Source organism: Carcharhinus amblyrhynchos, chromosome 6, assembly GCF_965287045.1.
Source record: "Carcharhinus amblyrhynchos chromosome 6, sCarAmb.v2.hapA, whole genome shotgun sequence".
In the NCBI taxonomy this organism is placed as follows: Eukaryota; Metazoa; Chordata; class Chondrichthyes; order Carcharhiniformes; family Carcharhinidae; genus Carcharhinus; species Carcharhinus amblyrhynchos.
In genome coordinates this window covers 66207882-66226065 of record NC_137329.1, presented here as the reverse complement: position 1 = coordinate 66226065, position 18184 = coordinate 66207882, and the positions used below count along the sequence as shown (strand labels likewise).

Genomic DNA, 18184 nt, shown 5'->3' with positions numbered 1-18184 from the left:
CTTCGTCAGGTGAATGGAGAGTTCTGGCCTCGGACAGAGCATATAAAGCACAGACAGTTTAGAGATTACTGATTAGAATGCGAATCTTTACACCTAACCTGCTGTTCAAGTCCTAAAGTGGCCGACAATGTGAGTGGAAGGAGCACTGATCACAGGTTAAAGAGATGTGTATTGTCTCCAGACAGTACAGTAAATGAGGTTTTGCAAACCCAGGCAAGTCATGGGGGTTACAGAGAGTGTGACATGAACCCAAGATCCCCGTTGAGACCATCCTCATGTGTGCGGAACTTGGCTATCAGTCTCTGCTCAGCGACTGCGCTGTCATGTGTCGTGAAGGCCGCCTTGGAGAACGCTTACCCGAAGGTCAGAGGCTGAATGCCCGTGACCACTGAAGTGTTCGCCAACAGGAAGGGAACAGTCTTGCCTGGTGATTGTCAAGCGATGTTCATTCATCCGTTGTCGTAGCGTCTGCGTGGTCTCCCCAATGTACCATGCTTCGGGACATCCTTTCTTGCAACGTATCAGGTAGACAATGTTGGCCGAGTTGCAAGAGTGTTTACCGTGTACCTGGTGGATGGTATCTCACGTGTGATGACGGTATCCGTGTCGATGATCCGGCATGTCTTGCAGAGGTTGCTGTGGCAAGGTTGTGTGGTGTTGTGGTCACTGTTCTCCTGAAGACTGCGTAGTTTGCTGCGAACAATGGTCTGTTTGAGGTTGTGTGGTTGTCTGAAGGCAAGAAGTGGGGGTGTGGGGATGGCCCTGGCGAGATGCTCGTCTTCATCAATGATATGTTGAAGACTCCAGAGAAGATGTCATAGCTTTTCCACTCCGGGGAAGTACTGGACGACGAAGGGTACTCTGTCCACTGTGTCCCGTGTTTGTCTTCTGAGGAGATCGGTGCGGTTTTTCGCTGTGGCGCATCGGAACTGTCGATCTATGAGTCGAGCGCCATATCCTGTTCTTATGAGGGCATCTTTCAGCGTCTGGAGGTGTCTGTCACGATCCTCCTCATCTGAGCAAATCTTGTGTATACGGAGGGCTTGTCCATAGGGAATGGCTTCTTTAACATGTTTAGGGTGGAAGCTGGAGAAGTGGAGCATTGTGAGATTGTCTGTGGGCTTGCGGTACAGTGAGGTGCTGAAGTGACCGTCCTTAATGGAGATGCATGTGTCCAAGAATGCAACTGATTCTGGGGAATAGTCCATGGTGAGTCTGATGGCGGGGTGGAATTTGTTGATATCATCATATAGTTGTTTCAGTGATTGTTCACCATGAGGCCAAAGGAAGAAAATGTCACCTCTGCAAAACATGCAGGATCATCGACACGGATACCATCATCACATGTGAGAATACCATCCACCAGGTACACGGTAAATACTCTTGCAACTCGGCCAACATTGTCTACCTGATACATTACAAGAAAGGATGTCCCGAAGCATGGTACATTGGGGAGACCATGCAGACGCTACGACAACGGATGAATGAACATCGCTCGACAATCACCAGGCAAGACTGTCCCCTTCCTGTTGGCGAACACTTCAGTGGTCACGGGCATTCAGCCTCTGACCTTCGGGTAAGTGTTCTCCAGGCGGCCTTCACGACACATGACAGCGCAGAGTCGCTGAGCAGAGACTAATAGCCAAGTTCCGCACACATGAGGACGGTCTCAACAGGAATCTTGGGTTCATGTCGCACTATCTGTAACCCCCGTGACTTGCCTGGGTTTGCAAAACCTCACTCACTGTGCTGTCTGGAGACAATACACATCTCTTTAACCTGTGATCAGTGCTCCTTCCACACACATTGTCAGCCACTTTAGGACTTGAACAGCAGGTTAGGTGTAAAGATTTGCATTCTAATCAGTAATCTCTAAACTGTCTGTGCTTTATATGCTCTGTCCGAGGCCAGAACTCTCCATTCACCTGACGAAGAGGGAGTCCCCTCGAAAGCTTGTGTGTTTACTATCAAATAAATCGGTTGGACTAAAACCTGGTGTTGTCAGACTTTTTACGGGGGAGGTGGCAGATGACTGGAGAACAGCTAATGTGGTTTCACTATTTAAGAAAGGTTGTAGAGGTATACCAGAGAACTACAGACCAGTGAGTCTCATGTCAGTGGTAGGGAAACTATTAGAGAAACTTCTGAAGGAGAGCATCTATCTCCACTTGGAGAGGCAAAGCTTGATCAGGGATAGTCAGCATGGCTTTGTTAGAGAGGGGTCATGCCTAACAAATTTGATTGGTTTTTGAGGAGGTGACCTGATACAAGGGTAGTGTAGTCGATGTAGTTTATATGGATTTCAGCAAAGCCTTTGCCAAGGTCCCTCTTGGGAGACATATAAAGATAAATTCACATGGGATATAAGATACTTTGATGAAGTGGATTCAATATTGGGTCAGTTGTAGGAGACAGAGGGTGATGACAGAAGGCTGCGTCAGTGACTGGAAGCCAGTGTCCAGTGGTGTACCATAGGGATCTGTGTTGGGCCCCTAGTATTCGTCATTTATATGAACGACATTGAAGGCTACGTGGGGGGTAGGATTATAGAACATAGAATATTACAGCGCAGTACAGGCCCTTCGGCCCTCGATGTTACGCCAACCAGTGGAACCAATCTAATGACCCTCTAACCTAAAGTAATCCAATGTTATCCCATAAGCCTATCCACTGACCATTTGAACACCCTTAAAGTTGGTGAGTCCACAACTGCTGCAGGCAGGGCATTCCATGCCCTTACTGCCCTCTGAATAAAGAACCTACCTCTGACATCCGTCCTATAATTACCACCCTTTAATTTAGAGCTATGTCCCCTCGTGTTAGCCATCACCATCCGAAGAAAAAGGCTCTCACTATCCACCCTATCTAACCCTCTTATCAACTTGTATGCCTCAATTAGCTCACCTCTCAACCTTCTTCTTTCTAACAAAAACAACCTCAAGTCCTTCAGCCTTTCCTCATAAGACCTTCCCACCATACCAGGCAACATCCTGATAAACCTCCTCTGCACCCTTTCCAATGCCTCCACATCCTTCTTATAACACGGCGACCAGAACTGTACGCAATACTTCAAGAGCGGCCGCACCAGAGTTTTGTACAGTTGCAACATGACCTCACGGCTCCGAAATTCAATCCCTCTACCAATAAAAGCCATCACAACATAAGCCTTCTTAACAACCTTATCAACCTGGGTGCCAACTTTCAGGGATCTATGCACATGGACACTGAGATCTCTCTGCTCATCGACACTACCAAGAGTCCTTCCATTAGCCCTATATTCTGTACTCCTGTTATTCTTACCAAAGTGAATCGCCTCACACTTTTCCGTATTAAACTCCATTTGCCACCTCTCAGCCCAGCTCTGCAGCTTATCTATGTCCCTCTGCAAACTGTAACATCCATCCTCACTGTCTACAACTCCTCCGACTTTGGTGTCGTCAGCAAATTTACTAACCCATCCTTCTACGCCCTCGTCTAGGTCATTTATAAAAATGACAAACAGCAGTGGCCCTGAGGTACACCACTTGTAACTGAACTCCAGGTTGAATATTTCCCATCAACCACCACCCTCTGTCTTCTATCAGCTAGCCAATGCCTGATCCAAACTGCTAAATCACCCTCAATCCCATGCATCTGCATTTTCTGCAGTAGCCTACCATGGGGAACCTTATCAAATGCTTTGCTAAATCCATACACACCACGTCAACTGCCTTACCCTTATCCACCTTTTTGGTCACCTTTTCAAAAAACTCGATAAGGTTTGTGAAGCACGACCTACCCTTCACAAAACCGTGTTGACTATCCCTAATCAATTTATTTCTCTCTAGATGATTATAAATCCTATCCCTTATAATTCTTTCCAAAACTTTGCCCACAACAGAAGTAAGGCTCACTGGTCTATAATTCCCAGGATGGTCTCTGCTCCTCTTCTTGAACAAGGGGACAACATTTGCTATCCTCCAGTTTTCCGGCACTATACCTGTAGCCAATGACGACATGAAGATCAAAGCCAAAGGCTCTGCAATCTCCTCCCTAGCCTCCCACAGAATCCGAGGGTAAATCCCATCCGGTCCAGGGGACTTAGCTATTTTCATACTCTCAAGAATTGCTAACACCTCCTCCTTAAGTACCTCAATCCCATCTAGTCTAAAAGCCTGTATCTCAGTATTCTCCTCGACTACATTGACTTTTTCCTGCGTGAATACTGACAAAAAACATTCATTTAGTGCCTCTCCTATCTCTTCAGGCTCCACGCACAACTTCTCGCTACTGTCTCTGACTGATTACTTACTCTGATTAGTAAGTTTGCAGATGACTTAGTAAGTTTGGATGGGTGGTTAACAGTGAGACGGAGTGTCTTGGGCTACAAGAAGATATAGACGGAATGGTCAAATGGGCAGATAAATGGCAGATGGAAATTAACCCTGAGAAGTGTGAGATGATACACTTTGGAACAAGTAATTAGACAAGAAAGTACTCAATGAATGATAGGACACTAGGAAGTTACGTGGAACAAAGGGACCTTGGCATATTTGTCCACAAATCTCTGAAGATGAAAGGGCATGTTAGTAGGCATATGGGACACCTGCCTTCATCAATCAAGGGATAGATGACAAAAGCATGAAAATTATGCTGAAGTTGTATAGAACTTTGGTGAGGCCATAGCTGGAGAACTGTGTGGAGTTCTGGTTGCCACATTATCAGAAGGATGGGATTGCACTGGAGGGAGTGCACAGGAAATTCACCAGGATGCTGCCTGCGATGGAAAATTTAAGTTATGAAGAGAGGTTGCATAAGCTTGGGTTGTTTTCATTGCAGCAGAGAAGATTGAGGGGTGATCCTGATCCAGGTGTACAAGATTATGAGAGATGTGGACAAAATAGATAAGGAGCAGCTGTTCCCCTTAATTGAAGGATCAGTTACATGGGGTTATAGGTTCGAGGTGAGGGGTAGGAAATTGGGGGGGGATGTGGGGAAAAACTTCTTTTTTAACCCAGAGGGTGGTGACAGTCTGGAATACGCTGTCACACCCTTTAAAAAAAATCTGGATGAACACTTGGAACATTATAACATTCAAGGCTATGGGCCCAGTATTGGCAGATGGGATTAGGCAGGAGTTCAGGGCCGAAAGGCCTCTTCTGCACTGTATGGTTCTATGATTCTATGATATGATTCGCAGAGCCAGTCACACACTCAAGGTACTCACCTCACACAACAAGGTATCGTATAGTTTCCACACATTCTGAAATGTCACCTTCATCTTGGTCTTTTCAGATACCGTGTCCAGGAAGGCCTAGATGGGTAACCAGAACATTACATCAGAAAATGCCTCAGTTCATTGTCAAAATGTCTGTCAGACGATCACAGTTACCCCCCTCAGAGAGAGAGAGTGAGTCCAAGATGATCAGTTACAGCCCCCCTCAGAGAGAACGTCCCTGAGACAATCACAGATGCGCCATTCTAATTCCCACTCCCAGCCCTTATTATGTTCGGTTTTTGGGGCATAATTTCAAAGTTTGGATATGTCACAAAACCTCTGAAATGTAGTGCATAATGAGAAGGGTAGTAACAGATTTCCAGAGAATATAAGAACAGGAGCAACAGGAACCGGAGTATACCATTCTGTCCTTCAAACCTCCTCGTCCATTCAATCTGATCCTGACTGATTGTCTTATCTTTACCCCTTTTCAGCATTTCCCTTACACCAATATCTGTTAACCTCGGTCTCCGATGTAATCGATGAGTGTGCATCTGCAATCCTTGGGAGTACAGAATTTCAAAGATTCCCTCCTGCTGGGTGAAGAAATTTCTCTTCATCTCAGTCATTATTACCGAACCATCATTTGGAAATGGTGACACCCCCTCAGCTGAGGGGAATCCCATCAGCATCTACCCTGTTATTTCCTTTATGTACTTGATATGTTTGTGTTTCAATGAGATGACTCTCATTCTTCTAAATGCTAAGGAATATAGGCCTACTCTACTCAATCACTCCTATAGGGCACTTCCCTCATCAATCTAATAGAGCTTTGTTGCGGTCTCACTAAAGTAGGTATATCAAAGGCAAGGGTGACCAAGACTGTACTCCCTCTTGCGGCGGGCGGGACAGCTGACTGCTGGTGATTTTAACCTGAGGATCATCAGGTGAAACGCAGGGTCAAGAAGTTAGGGCCTTCATGAATTATCTCAGCTAGTACAGAAATTAAAACTGCTCTGTTGGCAGTAAGACCTTTTTAATCTACTCTAATCCTTTTCTAACAGAAGGCCAACATCAATTGCTTTCTTATTTGCCTGCAGTACTTGCATGTTAACCTTCTGATTTGTTTAACGTGGAAACTCAGGATCCTCTTAATCCCAACATTACCCATACTCCCACCATTTAAATATATTCTGCTTTTCTTTCCTATTCCAAAGTGGATATCTTCACATTTCTCTGCATTCTACTCCACCTGCCATGTTTTTATCCACTCATTTGATCTTTGTAGTCTCTTTGCCCTCTCCTCAGCCAGCCTTTCCCATTAACTCTATGTCAACAAACATCAAATGTTACACTCAATCGAGGTCAGATTTTAAATAGCTAAATACTGATCCACATGGTGCCCTGCAGGTTACAGACTGCCGTCTGCTAACTAATGCTTAATAATATATTACCTCTCAATCTCATGAGTGCTAAGATTGTCTAACAGAGTGGCAACTTATCAAATACTTGTTCCATGCTGCTAACTTCACTCTCAAAAAATAGATTTGCCAAACACAATGTCCACCTTGTAAAACTATGTTAGAATCCACAGCATGCCTACAGTACAAAAAAAAGACCATCTGGCCCATTGAATCTGCACTAACTGTCCAAAAGAACATGCCACAACTCAGGCCCACAACCCGTCTGACGCCTGTAACCTTCATGCAGTTACCATGGCCAATTCATCTAATCTGCACATCTTTGGATATTAAGGGGCAATTTAGCATGACTAATCCACCTAACTTGCAAATCTTTGGACTGAGGGGGAAAACCAGAGCACTCGGAGAAAACCAATGCAGACACAGGAGAGAGTACAACTTCCACATAGTCACTCAAGGCCGGAATCAAACCTGGCACTGGGTGGCAGCAGTGCTAACCGCTGTGCCACCAGGCTGCCCCAAGTTGAACTGGTTTAATCATCTGCTAATTTCCTTGGTGCTCTGTTATCAGGTCTTTAACGACAGATTCTAGCATTTTCTCGACTGTTGATGTCAAACTAACCAAGCCTATAATTGTCTCTCTCTCCTTTTTTGAGCAACAGGGTTACATTTGCTACCTCCCAACCCATGGGAATGCTCAGGAACTCAAGAAGTTCTAGCAGAATAAAACCAAATTATCCACTACCTCTTAGTAAGTTTGTGGATGACACACAGGTTGGTGGAATTGCGGATATTGTGATTGAGGACTGTCAGAGGATACAGCAGGATATAGATTGGCTGGAGACTTGGGCGGAGAGATGGCAGATACAGTTTAATCCAGACAAATGTGAGGTAATACATTTTGTAAGATCTAATACAGATAGGAAATATACAGTAAATGGCAGAACCCTTAAGAGTACTGATAGGCAAAGAAATCTGGGTGTACAGGCACAAGGTTACTGAAAGTGGCAACGCAGGTGGAAAAGATAGTCAAGAAGGCATGCTTGCCTTTATCGGCCAGGGCATTGAGTTTAAAAATTGGCAAGTCATAATGCAGCTTTATAGAACCTTAGTTAGGCCACACTTGGAATATAGTGTTTAATTCTCGTTGAGCTACGTCTTTTCTCCCTGGAGAGACGAAGGGAGAGGCGACCTGATAGAGGTTTATAAGATGTTGAGAAGTATAGATAGGGTGGATTCTTGGAGGCTATTTCCCAGGGCTGAAATGGTTGCTACGAGAGGACACAGGTTTAAGGTGCTGGGGAGTAGGTACAGAGGAGACGTCAGAGGTAAGTTTTTAACTCAGAGGGTGGTGAGTGAGTGGAATTGGCTGCCGTTGGTGGTGGTGGAGGCGAACTCGTTGGGGTTTTAAGAGACTTCTGGATGAGTACATGGGATTTAATGGGATGGAGGGTTATAGATAGGCCTGGTAGGTAGGGATATGATCGGCGCAACTTGTGGGCTGAAGGGCCTGTTAGTGCTGTAGTGTTCTATGTTCTACGTGGAGGCTTTGGAGAGGGTACAGAAAAGATTTACCAAGATGTTGCCTGGAATGGAGGGCATTATCTATGAGAAGAGGTCGGAGAAACTTGGTTTGGTCTCAGTGGAACGCAGAGGTTCAGGGGCAACCTGATAGAAGTCTACAAGATTATGAAGGCTTTGGACAGACTGAATGGTAAGAAGCTTTTTCCCAGGGTGGAAGAGCCAATTACTAAGGGGTTTAGGAATAAGGTGTAAGAGGCAAAGTTTAAAGGAGATGTACATGGCAAGTTTTTTTATACACAGAAGTTGGTGGGTGAGTGCCTGGAACTCAGGAGAGGTAGTGGAAGCAGATACGATAGTGACTTTTAAGGGGCATCTTGACAAATACACGAATAGGATGGAAATAGAGGGGTATGGTCCCCAGAAGGGTAAGGGGGTTTTAGGTTAGTCGGGCAACATAGTGGGTGTAGGGTTGAAAGGCCAAGGGGCCTGTTCCTGTGCTGCAATTTTCTTTGTTCTTGTTCTCTTTTTTCTCTATAGCTACCACTTTTAAAACCTTCATAAAACACTGGTGTGGCATTAATGGAAAATCAGTTGGGCTTTCATGTGGGAAGCACAGGTCCCAGTCATTGAACAGGAACTGAGTGGCAGTGTCGTTTGAGGTGGAGACAGCAGTAGCCAGATAGTGAAGGGGAAAATCTGGACAAATCTCTAATTCTGAGTGAGCTGAGTAAGGCCCTTGAGGTCTTATGAGTAAAACTCCCAGAAGCAACAGCTTACTGCTGAATTGTATTCAGCTCTGTGGGACTGGACAGGCCCATAGCTGTTGGAAGTGTATAAGAGCGTGTCAGAATTCATGAGGCAAGACATCATTACCCTCATCTACAAGTGGAAGTGTGAAAAAGGAGGAAATTAAAAATTGGTGATCTATTTCACTGTTGAACACTATTATAAAGGGGAGGTTAACCACTCAAAGAGGAATACCTCCCTTCATAAGCTGTTAAAGCATTTGTGAAAAGGGGGATTATCTGCCTTTCAACAGCTTTTAGTGATCAAATCAAAACAACTACCCGAGACTCTTTGTAAACCAACAAGTAATATTTTATTCTTCTATCAGTAAACAGATTGACTAAACTATTAACAAACGGAATAAAACACTATTCTAACAGAATGTTGTTTAGATAAATACAATTCCCACTTATTAACTAAAAAATAGAACTTTCAGTCACTTCCAAAATACAACTAGGTTTGTCTCCTTTCGGAATCTTCTGTTTTCTTTTGCTATCTTTACTATCAAGATGAGGCTTTCTTTTAAGACATTAATGCAGTTTTGAGAGCCAGCAAGTTTTTCTATCTGCAAGCTCAACTAAGCTGTCACTCGTCTGGTGCTCTTCTCCTCCAGTTTGCCACTGCCTCCTTGTCACTTATTTCCCCTGATGACATAGCAACATGCCCACAATAGGACTGGTTTACAATTTACCAGAACATCAGATTCAAATCTGATAAACTGCTGTTATTCAAATGCCTAGTTTAAACTATTGGACAAACTTCAAAAACAGCCTGTTGTCTTGGCAACACTACTGCCTAGATACACTGTTACAGTCTGTGTACTCGATATGCACTGGCATCTTTTTTTAAAAAGTACAGAAAAACAATTATCTTTTGAACAGAACATACAATTTTACAACTCTTAGCATTTTACAATTTTTAAATAATTTTACAAACACCAACTTCGCAACAACATGGATTATAAAATTCTGTCCAATGTCATCGTCAATCTGTACTAAGGTAGTGATCCAACCTGACCAGGTCTGTGTTATACCCAGCAGAAAGGTGCTCCGATAGCCTCATGCTACTCAGAAGTACAATGGATAATTCTGGCCCGTTCCCTGACACCCCTCCCAGGACAGCAGGGGTGGACACCTACCTCATCAGTCTAGACCAGAAGAAGGTGCTTGACGGAATATTGCACACCTACATGATGGATGTGCTCTTTAAAAATGGGGTTTGGGGGGGCAATCTGCAATTGGACCTGACTGCTGAACACAAACATCCGTAGGACGGTTTCAATCAACGGGTTGGAATTAAAAAGCTTTCAGATCAAATCTGGCATCAGGCACGTCTGTCCTTTCTCTTCTCTCTATGTTCATATGCCACATAGAACATTTTGCTGAGTCCATCTTATACCCTGGTATAAGAGGGATGATCCCCGGCAGTAAAGGGACTCAAATCAAAGCCTCCCTGTACATGGACAATGTCACCATTTCCTGCTCGAATCTGCCATTAGACTGATGAGCATCTCTAACCAGTTTGAACTGGCCTTGAGATCAAAGTAGCCAATTGGTCTGTTTGATCCTTTGTCCCCCTCATCATCAGGTCAGATTACCTGAAGGTGCTGGGTACATGATTTGGAGAGATTGGGGTATGTGCCAAAAACTGGGAGTAGTGTGTAGCCAAGACGAGGCATAAACTGGGCATGTGGGAGTAACACTTCCACTCCATTGCAAGTCAGAACCTGGTTATCAGGTGCAAGGTATTCCTGGTGTTGCTGTATATAGTGCAGTTCTGGCCCATTCCCTGATCTGGAGCCACTACATCACTCGAGTCATCCTTTTAAAAAGTCCCTAGATAAGTACTTGGCATAACATAACATTCAAGGCTATGGGCCAAGTACTGCTACATGGGATTGAGTAGGTAGCTAGATTAGGTATTTCTCATGAGTGAGTGGAGACTTGATGGGCTGAAGGGCCTCTCCTGTACTGAGAGATTCTGTGCTTCTCTCCAAACTGTCAGGATTAGTGTCAAGCCGAATGCTGAGACTTGCATGTGAGGAACCTGCAATGGGTCTGAACATGGGGAGGAAAATGGTTGGACAGGTAAAATAATTTTATGTCCCAGTAGCAGTGGCCTCATGAGGAATGGGTGCATGTGAGTGATGGGTATCTCTCAGTGCCAGTGTCCTCCAGGTCTGTTACAGAATGTCAAAATATTCTGGGATTTAAAACACTAATCAAAGCTACTAGAACCAAGTAGGTTAACTTTGGGATAAGAATCACAGACCGTCTTAAAATATTACAGAAGGAACTGTCTGTGTAAAAACACATAACCAGTTATGGTTTTAGACATGTATTTCAGCTTTATCTTTCGTACACTTCGGCCAAAATGCAGGCTGCCCAGAGGCATAATGGAACGGGAGCTGGCTAAGAACAACCACGTTCCTTTAGAACAATGCAGTCAGTGTACAATTTTTATTAGTAAAGGTCAGAGAAAGTACAAATTCCCAGACTCTGAAATGAATAGGATTATTCATTTGTACTGATAAACGTAGCTCACCAGATCAGTAGGAACAAGAACTTTTGATCCAATGATCTGTGCAACAGAAGTTGCTAAGAGATGGGGGTGGGGGGAAGAAGTTACCTTTGAGCTCTATGGTTAGCATTATAGAAGTTGCTAGGGGACAAGAGGATAGGAGCGTCTGGATTCTATAGACAAATGAACTCCCATGTTGTCAGAGGACAAGTTGCGGTTGGCTAAAGTAAATGATATTTATTAATAATAATCAACCTGTACTGATGATGATTGATTTATACCTGGTAGGGGAGAACAGGAGGCGGGGAAAGTGATTTTGGAGATGTTTAATTATGTTGGTGAATGTAATGTAACTCCACAGAGGCGACAGACTGCCCGACATCTCCTCCCTACATATGTTAGTCAATAAAGAATGTCTTTCACTGGGATACTGCTATGTCTTTGTATGAACTAAAGTTAAGCTCAATACTTAGCCTCTGAAAAAAACCCATCTCCAAGGTCCCTCGAGAATGGACAGGTGAGACAGACACGCAGGAGGAACCATCATGAGCCTGACAGAGGCCAAATCTTTGCTTGACTGTAGCTGAGGTCAACTAGTGGCAGGCATTGTAAAGTTCCTCACCAGCATCATCAGCCATACTATGTGTCTCTGAGGATCAGTCTTGAAGGTGTGTATGCACAGTTGGAATAGTTGTGGCACTTGGGAGCACTGAAGCATGTAGGCATCCTAAGCACCGCTGGGAAACTTGCACACACTGCAGCATGCGCCTTCAATAGCGGCAGACAAATTGAAAATTGATTGAGTAGAACTCGTTTTTGTTCATAAAAGCTGCAATTTGGGCCCAGTTTTGATTTTTACAAGGGTGCAATCAATTACATCGTGACCCTGTGGAAAGTCTATATTGATTGTCAGAATCAGTGTGAACGCACACAAAACAAACCAGCCCTCTTGAACAAAGCATCTCCATAACAGCTGCAAATTCCCACACGTCCCCAGTTGATCCCTGGAAGGAGACGGGTGAATAGAAGTTCAATGGAGTGGAGACTTTGGGCAGCACTGGCATCGAGTGCACACCCCAGTCCTTGGGTCATAGACTGTGCACAGGTCAGTCCTTGTCTCCATGGACAGTGACAATCTTCACTGGCAGTGGGGTTCTCAATCGAGAGTAGTTCCTGAAAGTCAATGGAGAGAGCATGGCGGAGACAGGGTCAATGCTGAGTGTGTGACGGAGACAGAGTTAATGCTGAGTGTTTAATGAAGGCAGATTAAGGCTTTGAAGAGGAAATTGGATTAAACATCTAAAGAAATATTAAGACCACAGAGAAAAGGATGCGGAAGGGAGACTCGTTTAATTGTTCTAGCTGACAGCAAGTATTGAAAAAACTGAATGGCCTACTTCTCTTCTGTAAAGATTCCATGATTCTAAAACTCTCAGATGCAGTGATTAAGTTCCAGGGGATTTACCAATTTTAGTTCCATTGATTTTTTTCAACTAACAATCAACTCCCCAAATTGCTTACTCTCAGGAGAAACATTTTGGAATGTGTTTGGTCTTCTGTTGTGAAGACAGTTGTAAACTATTTGTTTAATGTCTCTGTCATTTCCTTATTCTCCACCCTAGATTAATCTGTCTTTGCCTCTAATGGGCCCATGTTTACTTTCACTAATCTCTTCCTGTTCACATACCTACAGAATTGTTTGCTGTCTGTTTTTATGGTCTCATGGTAGTCTGTTCTTATTCTCTTTTATCATCAATTTCTTGACCCTACTTTGCTGAATTCTAAAATCTTCTCAATTTGCAGGCTTATTACTGTTTTTAGCAACATTATAAACCTCCTCCTTTGACCTACCACTATTTTTAATTCCTCTTGTCCACCACATTCAGACCACTTTTCTCATGGGATTTAGATTTTTTGTGAAGCAAATGTGTATTAGTTTCAAATCTATAATAACACTTGGCATTTACTTGCCACAGGGTGCTGATTCATCTGTCCACGTCTGTTGAAATTTTTTTTGGTGGACGTTGCCCGGTACATACAAAGGCACGAATTTCTGTGACTGCCAACCACCGGTGGAGATGGTATTGAGTTGAGGAAGTTGACACAGAACAAAAGCAATGGAATGTAAAGCCAGCACAAAGTTACCTTGCCTGAGGACACTGTTTCCAAGAGGACCAGAGTGGGATTTGATTGGAGGAATGGAATGCCAAATGTGGGATTGGTATGAGAAGACTGGTATGGGAAGGAAGGATAGTTAGATGAGATGATGGAATTGTTTGTATGTAAAATGGAGGGTAGAACTATTTGATACACTTGTTCTTTGAAAACTATTCTCCATGCTGGAATGAAGACTCATTTTTGAATGAAAAAGCTGTCACATGAATCAGTGTTGCTTCTATTGACAACAGTGGATAACAACCTAGAGTCTTGTTACATACTTAAGAGGGTTGTATGAATGCTTGAAGAGCTGATCACGTGATTTGATGGTCCTTAGGGTGTTACTGCAGACTGCTGCTTTACTTTCAGTTTGTATTCTGTGTAGGGAACATCTCTCAATGAAACCTGTTGTGCGTTTGCTTAAACCTTTGTGTGCAAACTACGTCTGTGCTTTTTGAGTAAAACTCACAACTTTAAACACATTTAGGGCATTATAAGTTTCTATATAGTTAAACTCCAATGATCATGCCATCACACAAACAGATTCAAGGATCAGTTATCATGTTGACACAGAACAAGAATCCCAACAACGATTTTGTCATGGAACAAGTTTGGTAGCTAAGAAGCTGTTTCCTAATGAGAGATGCTGAAATGAGAACAGGCAGATTTCAGGGAAAATGACTGTTTATTCCACAAATAATATCGAGCTAATCAGATGTAAACCTGCTTTTTCAACTGAGGAACAGTTTCCAATTGACATTTGTATTCTGAGTACAATCAAGTCACAAGGCCAGAGGACTCTTGGTAAATTTTACATTCTCACATACTTATTCTTAGTGAGAAGTTTTAATTCTGTTAAAATCATTGGTGAAAGAGCAACGTGTGAAGAAAATATTATTTTAAAAATATTTTTACAACGTAAACTAAAAAAAGCTCCAACACTAAGGGAATTCTGAAGGGCAGTTCGCAGAGCTGTTTAATGATTTTATATGCGAAGGGAAAGTATTTCCATGCATATAGAGAACAGCAGGATTTCAAATAAATTACCAGGCAATTTATTCTGAAACTGAAGCAGAATTTAATCCATTGTTATTACCCTAAAAATGTGTTCATGAGGAAATGGAGACCTGCTCATGTTCCGGCAGATGAAAAGTGGGCAGCAGAACATAAATTATAAAACCATCTCGATACCAGAATGAAATATCGATTTTGGTCCGTGAAATTCCAGTTGCTGCATATTTAGGAATTCACAAACCTCAAGCTAATTTTTATTGGCCTGCACGACATAATGATGTAGTCAAGCTTTATCAAACCTGTCACACATCAGGTAATAAGAAAACCTCAAGCACATTGCTTGTGTCTACGTGGGTTTCCTCCAGATGCTCTGGTTTCCTCCCACAGTCCAAAGATGTGTAGCACGATGGCACAATGGTTAGCACTGCTGCCTCACAGCAGGAACCCGTGTTCGATTCCCGGCTTGGGTCACTGTCTCTGTGGAGTTTGCACATTCTCCCAGCGTCTGCATGGGTTTTCTCCAGGTGCTCTGGTTTCCTCCCACAGCCCAAAAATGTGCGGGTTAGATGTATTGGCCATGCTAAATTGCCCTTTAGTGTCAGGGTGACTAGCAAGAGGTTGTGGGGTTGGTGCCTGGGTGGGATTGTGCTCAGTGCAGACTCGATGGGCTGAATGGCCTCCTTATGCATTGTATGATCCTATGAATTCTATGAATTAAACCTGCACTTTTAATTCCAATTCAAGTATTCGAGGAATCTTTCACCAGGGTCCTGAATGACTGTGATTGTGTACGTCCCCTTGCTAAGATTAAAAGACAGAGTACAGGAATGAGATAGAGAATCTGGTGAACTGGTGCGGTGACAATCATCTCTCCCTATATGTCAACAAAATGAAGGAGATTGTCATTGGCTTTAGGAAGTGTAATGGCCACTGTCTACATCAATGGGGACAAAGGAGAAAGGGTTGAGAGCTTTCAGTTTTTACATTTAAGATCACCAACAACCTGTCCTGGTCCCTCCATGCCGACATTATAGTTAAGAAAGCCCACCAACACCTCTACTTTCTCAGAAGACTAACGAAATTTGGCATATCAACTATGGTTCTCACCAACTTTTACAGATCACCATAGAAAACATTCTTTCTGGTTGTATCACAGTTCGCTATAGCTCCTGTTCTGCCCAAGGCTGCATGAAATTACAAAAGGTCATGTATGTAGCGCAATCCATCACACAAACCAGTGTCCTATCCATTGACTCTGTTTACACTTCCCGCTGCCTCGTCAAAGCAGCCAGTATAATTAAACGCCCCGTGCAGCCTGAACATTCTCGCTTCCACCTTTTTCCGTCAGGAGAAAGATACAAAAGATACACATACCAATCGACTCAAGAACAGCTTCTTCCCTGCTGCCATCAGACTTTTGAATGGACCTACCTTGCATTAAGTTGACCTTTCTCTACACCATAGCTATGATTGTAACACTATATTCTGCACATTCTCGTTTCCTGCTCTATGAATGGTAAGCTTTGTCTGTTTAGCATTCAAGAAACAATACTTCTCACAGTATGCATGACAATAATAAATCAAATCTAAAAGTGGAAATCAGTACTTGTTGATAATCATGGGTGTTTTCAGCAGACTTTCAGAAGCAATACCTTTAAGAATTATTACAGCAAAGATGATTGTAGAATAGGTGAGCAAATTCTTTACAAGATACAGGATACCAAAACAGAGTTGGACCAGGATTCGAATTTCATGTCACAGTTTAAGGAAGTAATGAGCAGCTCAGAAATAAAGCAGTTGAAGTCATCAGCCCAAATCACAAGGTGCCTTAGTGAATTGGCTCAGGCTTTAAAGACTACGATGAGAACAGAGTGTCAAAACTACTCACAGGATTGGGATTGAGGGATTCAATTCTTGTGGTTTATTGTTCAGGATTTCCTTAATGAATCAACGAGGTTTTGTACTTTCAAATCAATTTACAGTCATGAAATAAGGGGTCACGCAAGTTGATTCAGGAGAAATTAGTGAGTCAAAGTTCTGAAACTACTAACCAGGATTACGTGACAAAATTCAGAGCAAAGCTTGAGAGTTAGCCAGGAACATTTGAAGATATCACAACAAGTGATAAAGGCAGGAGCAGATAAAAGGGCAAAGGTTCAAAGTTTTGAGGCTGGGTAAAAGGAGTTAGTATTGTTGCTAGCGTCAGGCAAACTCTTAGAGGTAATGTTTAATGAACCTTACCAGATTGAAAGGAGACAAAGTGAAGTGAATTATTTAATAAATAACCCAGATAGAAGAAAAAAATCAGAGTGTGTCATGTAAATATGCATAAAAATACTTCGATGGGAAAGATAACCAGAATAAGGTATTGATAGTGTTGACAACAAAAAGGTAGAAATGAAGGATTTTTAAATTGACTTTCCTCTAATTAAATTCGACAATGACGAGGGGTTTAGGATTGAACGTTGATACTAAATTACCTTCCTACAAAATGTCAAAATGATTTGGAAAAGCTACTTACAATATCTAAGAAAGATGTTTGATTAACTACTAAAAACCAAATTGGTTGTAAACTTGGCTCAAGCCATTGTCGAATTCCCAGTGCCCACAACAAAACTAGAAGTTTTGAGATTTCTAGATATGAGTGGATTTTATCAGAGATTCACGTCAAATTTTAGTAGTGTGCGTGCTGCATTGATTAAAGTATTAAAAAGTAGAAATTGTCAATTGACACAAGAGTGTCAGAAAGCCTTTGGCAGTTTGAAAACTGTCTGCACCTAATTATACAAAGCAGTTTAAATTGTCTATTGACACGAGTGATTGACTGTTGTGCTATTACACAATGATGAACTGAAAATTGAAAAGCCAGTAGCATACTTCTCGGAAAAGTTGAATGAACATCAGAAGAAATATTCAACTATTGAAAAAGAAACTGTAAGCCTGGTGTTAACTTTGCAGCATTTCAAGATTTATGTTACAAGCAATTCTTCAGAGACCATTTTTTACATGAAAATAATCCTTTGAAATTTCCAGGTAAGTTTTGAAACCAGACTACCAGGCTGCAACCATTTAATTTACAAATTATATTTGTGTGTGGATGAAAAAATTTTATTGTAGATAGGTTGTCAAGAACTTAAGGCTCAAAGGAGATAGGACATTTGGAGCATGGAGAATGAACTGAATTGAACTGTATTTTACCAAAAGACTTGCGTCTATTGTCATGTTCAACGCGTGTATCCTAAGTGTAATAGTCCTGATTACTATATTCATCAATACAAAGTAATGCTAAATGTGTTAAGGGAAATGAAATCTTTTTTAGAATTATGATGGTTTATTTTTCTGTAAGGGTGGAGGTTGGAAGAAAATATTTTAAAAATTTTTTAGATTCTACTGTGTTATTCTGAGAAGCAGGTTTGTGACTGTGAGTGGAAATGCATGTGCCTGATCTAATTAAGGGAGGGGTTGAAATTTGGATCATGCAATAGGTAAGGATTAGATTTCAGTTATAACTTTCAAAGGGAATGAAAAGATTTTACAACTTGGAAAAGGTCACAAGTAAACTTTG

The 18184-nt window shown here is 42.4% G+C and overlaps 1 protein-coding gene across 3 annotated transcripts in view; it reads right to left on the bottom strand.

The window, feature by feature from the left end:
• The window catches only part of acp2 (acid phosphatase 2, lysosomal), a 131543-nt gene that overhangs the window by 93644 nt on the left and 19715 nt on the right, over positions 1 to 18184 (bottom strand). For all 3 annotated transcript variants that reach the window (XM_080190562.1, XM_080190564.1, XM_080190563.1), the window contains exon 6: positions 5207 to 5293. In XM_080190562.1, the coding sequence (XP_080046688.1) occupies positions 5207 to 5293 (87 nt within the window). The remainder of the gene's footprint in view (positions 1 to 5206; positions 5294 to 18184) is intronic.